The sequence below is a fragment of the Gekko japonicus genome, unplaced genomic scaffold (assembly GCF_001447785.1).
Source record: "Gekko japonicus isolate JY-2015 unplaced genomic scaffold, Gekko_japonicus_V1.1 scaffold1533, whole genome shotgun sequence".
Taxonomy (NCBI): Eukaryota; Metazoa; Chordata; class Lepidosauria; order Squamata; family Gekkonidae; genus Gekko; species Gekko japonicus.
The window spans coordinates 84126-94205 of record NW_015163649.1 but is presented as its reverse complement, the minus strand read 5'-3'; the positions used below and the strand labels follow the sequence as shown (position 1 = coordinate 94205).

The window sequence follows — 10080 nt, the reverse complement described above, 5'->3', positions numbered from 1 at the left end:
TTAAACCCCCCCCCTCCCCTCCTGGAGTCAGGCCACATCTGTATGATGAAACTCTGCAAGAGAAGGAAAGGGGTTTAAAGTTTAAATGCCTCCCCTTTAGGACGGATAAGAGGAAGTACTTCTTCACCCAAAGAGTGATTAACACTTGGAATTCACTGCCACAGGAAGTGGTGGTGGCTACAAGCATGGACGGCTTCAAAAGGGAATTAGATAAGCATATGGAGCAGAGGTCCATCAGTGGCTATTAGCCACAAGGTATAGATAGGGACTCTGGGGCAAGTGATGCTCTGTCATCTTGGTGCTTGGGGGGGGTCAACAGTGGGAGGGCTTCTAATGTCCTGGCCCCACTGGTGGACCTCCTGATGGCACTGGTATTTCTGGCCACTGTGGGATACAGAGTGTTGGACTGGATGGGCCTTTGGCCTGATCCAACATTGGCATCTCTTATGTTCTTATGTTCTTATGACATCGCCTACCACTTGCTTCTTTTAACTGGAGATGCCGGGGATTGAACCTGGGACCTTCTGCATACCAAGCAGATGCTCTGCCACTGAGCCACAGCCCCTCCCTTAGCATAACTCTGGCAGTTACTGTAGCAACTCAACAGGTAAGGATACTTCCTAATACTGAAATCCAACGTGTGCATGAAGCGCCACGAAGTCACTTCCGACTTATGGCGACCCTATGAATTAATGTCCCCCAGTGCAACAGTGCTGCAAAAAAAAAAAAAAGACTTGCAAGTTAAATCTTGATTTGTTCTGCAGCTGTCAAGCGCAAAGGAGTCCAGGCACGTACAAACTAGCAACCAAAGACCGCAGACCACCTGTCCCTCCGTGAGCCTGTCCACGCTTTTAAAATAATCACACTTTCAGATGGGGGGCTGCTAAGGATGGGGTGATCTTGGCTTGCTCCTGATAGCTGTAGCGGTACCTGGAGAAGAGACACTTCATTGACTTTCCAGCATGTGTTTAATTCTGTATTGATTCGAGCTTTTTGTAGCTTGGTTCCCTGCCATTTATGGATATCGATCAGTAATATCTGGGTTGGCGGACTGAACTACTGCTTCTTTTTTTAGCTAATTTTGCTATGGGTTTGTTCAGCTACATTTGTAGGGGAAGCTCAAGTTTAAAACTGCCTTTAGAGGAAAGGGTTTTCCAGACAAGATGGAAGCGGAGAGGAAGATATGTAACTTGGGAAACAGACGCTATGAGAAGCGAGTTGGTAACATTTTGATGCAATTCTCTTTCCAATGCAGAGTGTGGTTACCTGGGACGGTGACAAGCTTGTTTGTGTCCAGACGGGAGAGAAGAAAAACAGAGGCTGGAGTCACTGGATTGAAGGAGATGAACTCTATTTGGTGTGTAATATTGCAACTAAGGCAGACTTTTGAGTAATTCTTAAATACTGGGTTCAAGATGCATTGCAGTGAAACAAACATACCCTACTCCCAAGGATAGGCTACATTACCTCCTCATTGGTCACCTCTAGTGTAAAGTACTGGGTTCGACGCATGGAGAACTCGGACCACGACATGCATTCAGACGCATTTATTGTACTTCACAACAAGACATACAAAACAGCCCTGCGTGGTCAACTATATACACTCAATCCGGCACACCTCTGTCCCCATTGGAGGGTTTGAATCTCCCGCCAAAGGGGCTATTGGTGAACTCTCGGTGGACTAGGATCCTGGGTCCCCTTTGTGTTTGAGGACCAAGCTCCTGCTTTAGCTGCAGACCCCTGGTGGCGCTCCACATACATAACACCCCTCCCCCCCTTAGTCCCGATCCAACCTATGTTACATAGTCCTTAAGATAGGCGGGGGAGGGTCTGCGCTCTCGGAGGGAACGCCGGGGTGCTGGCACGGCTGACTGTTTCAGGTTGCGGCGAGGGCGGTGGCGGCTCCTTGGGTTCTGGCGGTGTGGCCGGGGACTTGACTGGTGGGGGCTCACCTGTGTGGGGGGAGTTCGGGTCGAGTGCTGGTCAGTGGTGCATAGTGTCCTGGGCCCCCTGTGTGGGGGAGTTCGGGTCGAGTGCTGGTCAGCGGTGCATAGTGTCCTGGGCCCTCGAGCTGGGGTTGCTCTTCAGCCAAAGTTGGTCAATGTGTTTTTTTAGGAGTTGGCTGTCCTCTGTAGAGACCTCATAAGAAACTGGGCCAGTGACTCAGACTACCCGGCCTGCAATCCAGGAGGGCTTTCTCCCAAAGTTCCGGATGAACACAGGGTCACCCGGGAAGAACCCCCAGGGAGTGTCCCTTTGCTCCATCAGATGCCTTGAGTCCGGTGCTCAGTCTGAATGTAGGCGGTCCAACAGGATCGGGGGACGCCTGCCCATCAACAGTTTGGCTGGGCAGCGGCCGGTGACAGGCTTGGGTGTCGTCCGCTGAGTCAGTAGGAAATGGGCAAGCCCGAACTCCCAGTCTCCCTCCGTGATCCGGCTGAGGGCCTCTTTTGCTGTGCGAACCATCCTCTCTGCTTGATGGTTGGTCGCGGGGTGGAATGGCGCTGATCTTACGTGCTGGATCAGGTTCCGCTGTAGGAAGTCCTGGAACTCCACTGACATGAAGGCAGTCCCGTTGTTGGATACAATCATGTCCGGCAGCCCATGGGTTGCGAAGATCCGGCGGATGACAGGAAGGGACTCATCGAAGTGCGCCAACACCTCATTGGAGATGAGTAGTGCCTTGACCCCTTTGAATGCCGCCACCTCCCTCAGGCCCCACGACCAGGGCGTGACTTATCCAGGAGGTGGTGAAGAGGCTCTGCAACTGCTGCCTTGTGTGGCAGAAAGGCGTGATAAAAGTTCAGAAGTCCCCAAAACGCCTGAAGTTTCACCTTGCATGTGGGATTGGGGGCCTCCAGTCCACCTCCGGACCCCCAAGCAGGCACTTCTCCCGTTTGACCTTGAGGTCCGCTGAGTCGAAACGGCGTAGGACGGTGCAGAGACGGCGGCGAAGTCATCTGGGGTGGCCACGGCGATAACGGTTTCATCAAAAATGGCATCGCCCCAGGAATTCCTTTCAACAAAGAGTCCATTAGTTGCTGAAATATCCCCGGGGCCACACTTACGTCAAACTGTAACCTCTTAACCTTAAAAGCTCCCCGGTGTGTTACAATAGTCTGGGCCGTCGCTGTTGCCTCATCTATGGGCAGTTGTTGGTATGCCTGTGCGAGATCCAACTTTCCAAATATCTTAGCTCAAGCTAAGGAAGCCAACACATGACTCACGACCGGGACGGGGTAGGCATGGTCGGGAAGGGCCTTGTTCAAAGTGCATTTGTAGTCCGCACAGATGTGGACGTCACTTTTAGGCTTTATGGAGGTTACAATGGGGTCTCCCACAACGCATGGGAGACCAGTTCTAGGACCCCTTGCACCACCAAACGGTCTAGCTCCGCATCAATCTTAGGCTGCAAAGCAAGCAGGGTGGAAACACATGCAGATGGGGGCAATTTGAAGTTGCAAAGAAACAAGGGGTCCCTTGTAACAACCCAGAGCCCCATCAAATACCGTGGGGAACTCCTCGCAAACCTCAGCAAAATCCCACGGCACACATTTATTAACCCCCCCCCGACTGTGATGCCCAACAGTGCAAACCACGCACGCCCCAATGGACTAACCAAATTTCCCTCCACTACTATCAAGTTCGGAAAACCCTGAAAACCCTGGAACTTCACCTGGAATTGGGTTCCTCTGGAAGTCCACTAGGCTCAAGGGCGAAGGTCGCAGTTGGGGCCCGCCGTTGGGACAAAGTCTGTTCAGCGTTCCCACAGAAATGATGGAAGCCGCTGACCCTGAGTCTACTTCCATTTGGCAGGGGGAGCCCTCGATCGAGACCTGGATCTTCAGGGCTGCGGGCAAGTTGGGGAGGCGGCGTAGTACCTGTAGTGAGGGCTGGCTGGTCAGGAGGTAGAGACTGTCTGTGCCCTCGGTGGTCTCGTAGTGTGCGGAGGCCTGGCGGCGTGGCTGTGGCGGATGGTTCAGGTTGCCCTTGGATCTGCAGACGTGGGTGAGGTGTCCCTGTTTCCCACATGTGTGGCAGTTGGCGTCCCGGAACCTGCATGACTTGCGCTTGTGCGCCTCTTCACAGCTGGTACACGGGAAACATCCAGTTGGCTTACCGGGGTGTCCGGAGCTTCTCGTGGATCCCGTTGGCTTCCGGCAGTGGGGTGTGCAGGACCAGACAGACATCGTCCTTGTCTGAGGTTTCGGGCACTGATTCGGGGAGCACTACATGGGACACTGCCGGTGGTCGGTCATGGTGGTAGGCCTTGTGTGTGATGGCAAGCTGGAGGGCCTCATTAAGTTTGATGTTAGATGTGCTGATCATCTTTCTGCGAAGCTTCACGTCACTGAATCCACAGGCAAACTGGGTCAATAGGTTCTCCTCTACCTTGGAGAAGTTGCACTCCATGGCGTGCTGGCGCAGCACGGCCATGAACGCGGCGACCATCTCGCCGGGGTTCTGGATATGCCCCTGGAATTCCATCTGTTTGGCCAGTGTCATCGGCTTTGGCGTGAGGTACATGGTCAGGGCGTCTAAGATCTCCTCATATGTGCACTTGAGGATCGCCTTCGGGGCCAGGAGACTCTTTGCGAGCCGGATGGTGTGCACGCCACAAGAGCTAAGGAGGAGAGCCCTTCTCTTGCCTGCATCGGTGATCTCATGGAAGGCGAGATGGCAGGTTAGCTGGTCCGTCCACAAATCCCAGAGCTCAGGATGAGTGGGGTCAAAAACCTCTAGGTGTCCCTGAGCGGAGGCTATGGCTCTAGTGCGGAGCGGGGGAGCGGTGTTCAGCAGTGCCTGGCATGGTGTGGTGCTGCTCGGGAGCGGTGTGGTGCTTCTGGAACAATGCTTGGTGCTGTGCTAGAAGGTGAGCCTGGCCTGCTCATCGGGATCCCATCCTCGTCGCCACTGTAAAGTACTGGGTTCGACGCATGGAGAACTCAGACCATGACATGCGTTGAGACGCATTCATTGTACTTCACAACAAGACACACTTCACAACAAGACCCCTGGTGGCAGTCCGCGTACATAACATTTAGATTCCTGGTGGGCTATTGTTCTGGATCTCCAAGCTCAGACAGTTTTTGGCAGACAGTCCTGGAATGTTCCAGCCCTAATACATAACAGTAATGAAGCCACTGAATGTCCAGAAGTAACATCCTGCACCATGGGCTTCGTATCTGGGTGCCAGATTTGTTTCTGATACCAAATAACCTCTGTATTTATACCTTGACCACTTTCTATGAGTCGCATGTCCTTTGCTGTACTGGACAAGAGACTTTACCGGAGTTCAGGCTACATCAAGGGCCTGTGTCTTGGTTGCCATAACCAGGGGGAAATAATACAGATTAGATAATCCTCTATTAAGACGACAGTTGCTTCTCACGTTTTAAAAATTCATCTTCACTTGAGATTTCCTTTGAACGGCAGCTGTGTTAGAATGTTTTCATGATATCCAAATCTTCAAGTCACTCTGTGTATGGGGGAGGGGGGGTAACTTCAGTTCTGTCTCTAGATCTAGCCCACCTAGAAAATCCACTAAGAATAAGAAGATCCCTGCTGGATCAGGCCAGTGGTCCATCCAGCATCCTGCCTCACACAGTGGCCAACCGGTTCCTCTGGAGGGCCAACAACAGGTCATAGAGGCTGGGGCCTTCCCCTGATGTTGCTTCCTGGCACTGGGATTCAGAGGCTGAACGTGGAGGTTCCCTTTAGTCATCATGGCTAGGAGCCACTGATAGACTTTTTCCTCCATGGATCTTCTAATCCTTTTTAAAAATTGTCTATGCCTGTAGCTATCACTACATCCTCTGGCAGCAAATTCCACATTTTAATCACTTGTTGTGTAAAGAAGTATTTCCTTTTTTCCGTCCTGAATCTACTGCTCATCAGCTTCATTGGATGCCCTCAAGTTATAGTATTTTAGGAGGGGGGGGGGAAGCTCTCTTTGTCAGCTCTCTCCACCCCATGCATAACTTTATAAACCTCTATCCGGTCTTCTCCCCCACCCCGCTGTCATGTGAATATATATATATATAGCTGACCATTGGTAGTTCTTTTTGACTTTTGCCTGGCAGCAGTTTTACTATGATGTCATCTTGGCAAACAGCTACTGCCAGAGGTCCTTTAGCTGGAGACTGAATCTGCAGCCTTCTGCATGCAAAATGGGAGCTCTGTCTCTAAGTCACAATACCTCCCCCGAGAATAGTGTGATGTTAATTACCTAATCCAAGTGGCATGCAATGCAACAGTTATGTGTCTTCCTTTATAGGAACTCCGGTGTGAAGACCAAGTAAGCCAGCAGGTTTTCAAGAGAGCATGAAGCAAACCCCAGAGGCCACCACATGGCAGGCAACTATACAACTCTGTGGAAGAGTTAATGCGTAGGCTTCGAATTCAGAAGCATTGATCAAGATGGCAGCTTTACAAGTCAAATGTTTTGTCGGTTGTATTTTCCTGAGGATCTTCAGATCAAACACTGTAACTGTTACCAGCATACATTAAAGATAACTTCTAGCAATGCAACTTGCAAGTGTAGATCCCTTTTTAGGCTTTGAACGCTGTTGCTCACATTATCAAAGGAGTAAAAGTAGAGCTGAAGTGCTGATTTTGGTTTAACTGCATCAATCCTTGGAGTTATTAGTAGCTTTGGGACCCTCAGTGTTCTCCCTGCGGCGACCACGTCCACATACTATTAAGGATATAAGAAGAACCCTGTTGAATCAGATGAGTGGTCCATCTAGCCCAGCATCTTATCTCACACTGGCTTAACCATTTACTACCAAGGGCTAGCAAGAAGGCACAGTGGCCGTGGTTGCCTCCTAGCACTGGGATTCAGAGGTTTTCTGCCTCTGAACACGAGGTTCCCTTTAGTCACTATGGCTAGTAGCCATTGTCGAATCCTCTTTTTAGGTGCTGTGGTGGCTCAAGTGGTTAAGACGCTGAGCTGCAGACCGGAAGGTCAGTAGTTCAGCAGTCCAAGACCCGAGTGCTGCATGACGGAGTGAGCTCCCGTCTCTGGCCCCAGCTCCTGCCAACCTAGCAGTTCAAAAGAAATTGCAAGTAGATAAATAGGTACCGCTTTGGTGGGAAGGGAACAGCGTTCCGTGTGCCTCGGCATCTAGTCATGCCGGCCACATGACCACGGAAACATCTTTGGACAGAGCTGGCTCTTTGGCTTCGAAACGGAGATGCGTACCACATTCCTAGAGTCGGATTCGACTGGCTTTCGGGCACGGGAAACCTTTACCTTTTACTAATCCTCTTTTTAAAGTGGTCTCCAGGGGAACTGGACGTAGTCTTGAGTTGTGGAAGTGGAAGACCTTCAGGCCGCACCTAGAAGTTGGCAAGCCAATTTAGGATAGGGTTGCCCAATGTAGGTTGGGAAATTCCTGGAGATTTGGAGGGTGGGGGTTGGAAAGGTAAAGGACCACATATGCTCTGGAGATCAGGTGTAATCCTGGGAGATATCCAGGCCCCACCTGGAGTTTGGCAGCCTTAGGAGTAGAGAACTCCAGATGAAATTTCCTTGCTCCAAGAGGCTTCGAATCAACAAAACTTCTGCTGCAACACATTCCTTGGCATCTTATAGCACCCTACCATCTATGTTGGTTGCAGCATGCTAACAGGGCTGGAAACTCACAATGCGGTCTAAGGACCAACCTACCTCAGAGGCCTGTTCGTTCGCACTGGGGAGAAGAAAATTCGTGCTATCTTGTGGTCTTCGGAGAAAGGTTAAAATAATTCCTTCACGGAAATAAGATTATAGCTGCTATACCGTGCCATCCACTAGGTGGCACCTCGGTTACACAAAAAAGGTTTTTGGTTTATAGCTCTCTGTGTGGAAGTTCTATCAGTATTGGCAGACTAATTTCTCTAATAAAATTGATAATGCAGCAGTCTAATTTGCCAACAGATGAGCGGCTTCAGGTTTCCGTTGCTTCAGTGTGTTGGGAGAAGCAATAGCATTCTCTGTATTTAGAACTAAATAGGACCAATAGGAAAGGGGACTCTCTTTCAAAAGGCTAATACCGCATTTCTCTATGGGATTTTCTGTGAGGTCAACAAGACAGCTCTATACATCAGTTCTAATTTGTGGGGCAGGGCCCAGTGATGAGGCCTGAGAAAGGTGGTGCCATGTAATAATGAGCTAAATAACTGAGGCTACCAGAAGAACAGAATATGCTGTATCTCCACATGATTTATTGTTCTGGCTGTTCTAAGCTGCACACCTATAATTCTGGGTTGTTGTTTTTGTGGGTGTGTGTGGGTCCTGATGCAAACATACAGGAGAGTTTACCTGGTATCCCTGTTGGATTACTGCAGAAGTCAATGTTCTGGGCGTTGTTGTTCAGTCGCACAGTCGAGTCCGACTCTGTGTGACCCCACAGACCGCAGCACGCCAGGCCCTCCTGTCTAAATCAGGAGGAATGCCCAGAACAAAAACTCATGCCACATTGGGGGAGGGCTCCTGTGAAGGCTGATAACTTTTTTAAAAAACATACAAACAGTAAAGTAGCTTAGTGGATGCAAATGTGAAGCATATTTCCAATTTTAATTCAAAGGGAAGGGATGTCTGCCCTATTTGATTATGGTAACAATCAATTTAAAAAAGAAACAACCAGCGTAAGTCACTGGATCGGTATAAGTTGCCCAACAAAAACAGTGAGCGAACAGTGTTTATTTTTCCTGCCATTCTTTGAAAAAACACACAAAAGTATCTGATTCCAGTGACTTGTGTATGACAATTTATTAATTGTACTGGATCAATCTGGTAAAGAACCACTAGATTATGTCTTTGGGAAAACATCATTTCTGCGCCAAAAGAAGAGAGGATAAAATATGCTTTTGAGATACCGTCTTGATGACAATGGATACTCCTAAATTAGATAATTAGGCAACATTTACTTGATCAGCCTTTTTGGTTGCCTAAAAATGTATCCTAATAGATTAGACAGGAGCGTTTTAAGAGCTGTCAGTTATTAACTGGAAATACTTATAAGAACAGCAAGTGGTAGATGTCGTATGAGAAGAGGCATTTCCCCCTTCTTTCACATAGACACAGGAGTGGGGAGGCCTCTTCTAAGATGGTGCCTGCTATGAAGTATGGAGCTGCGGTGGCTCAAGTGGTTAAGACGCTGAACTGCAGGCTGTGGAAGGTCAGTAGTTCAGCAGTTCGAGACCCGAGTGTGCTGCATGATGGAGTGAGCTCCCATCTCTAGTTCCAGCTCCTGCCAATCTAGCAGTTCGAAAACAAGAAATTGCAAGTAGATAAATAGGTACCGCTTCGGTGGGAAGGGAACAGCGTTCTGTGCGCCTTGGTGTTTAGTCATGCCGGCCACATGACCACGGAAACGTCTTCGGACAGCGCTGGCTCTTCGGCGTGGAAACGGAGATGAGCACCGCAACCCTAGAGTCTGACTCGACTGGCTTTCGAGCAAGGGAACCTTTACCTTACCTAGAAGCCATTCCTACTCATGTCTGATGAAGGGAGCTTTGAGTCTTGAAAGCTTACACCTTGAAAATCTTGTTGCTCTCTAAGGTGCTACTGGCCTCAAGTCTAAACATTTTAAACTTAGATCAAGATGGGTGGCCGTGTTAGTCTGTCTGTGGCAGTAGAAAAGAGTCCAGTAGTACCTTAAAGACTAACAAAATTTGTGGCAGGGTAGGAGTTGCTCCTCCTGCCAACCTAGCAGTTCGAAAGCAAGAAATTGCAAGTAGATAAATAGGTACCGCTTCGGTGGGAAGGTAACAGCGTTCCGTGCGCCTCGGTGTTTAGTCATGCCGGCCACATGACCATGGAAACGTCTTCGGACAGCGCTGGCTCTTCGGCTTGGAAACGGAGATGAGCACCGCAACCCTAGAGTCTGGACTCGACTGGCTTTCGAGCAAGGGAACGTTTACCTTTTAGGAGTTGCTCACTTCTTCAGATATCTGAGGTATAAGTGTCTGAAGAAGCAAGCAGTCCCTCTGAAAAGCTTCTTTGTTGTTGTTCAGTCGCACAGTCGAGTTCGACTCTTCGCGACCCCATGGACCATCTCCCGCCAGGCCCTCCTGTCTTCCGCCGTCCTCTGA

At 49.7% G+C, this 10080-nt stretch overlaps 1 protein-coding gene and 1 non-coding gene across 2 annotated transcripts in view; one reads left to right on the top strand and one right to left on the bottom strand.

Annotated features, from left to right (window-relative positions):
* Positions 1-6531, top strand: part of NMNAT1 (nicotinamide nucleotide adenylyltransferase 1) — a 43437-nt gene extending 36906 nt beyond the window's left edge. Inside the window, exons 8-9 of the mRNA XM_015407667.1 lie at positions 1256-1357; positions 6278-6531. Of these exons, the coding sequence (XP_015263153.1) occupies positions 1256-1357; positions 6278-6328 (153 nt within the window). The 3' untranslated portion in view covers positions 6329-6531. The remainder of the gene's footprint in view (positions 1-1255; positions 1358-6277) is intronic.
* TRNAT-GGU lies at positions 494-565 on the bottom strand. The gene has a single exon. It is a non-coding gene; the product is annotated as a tRNA-Thr (tRNA).
* Positions 6532-10080: the final 3549 nt, after the last annotated feature.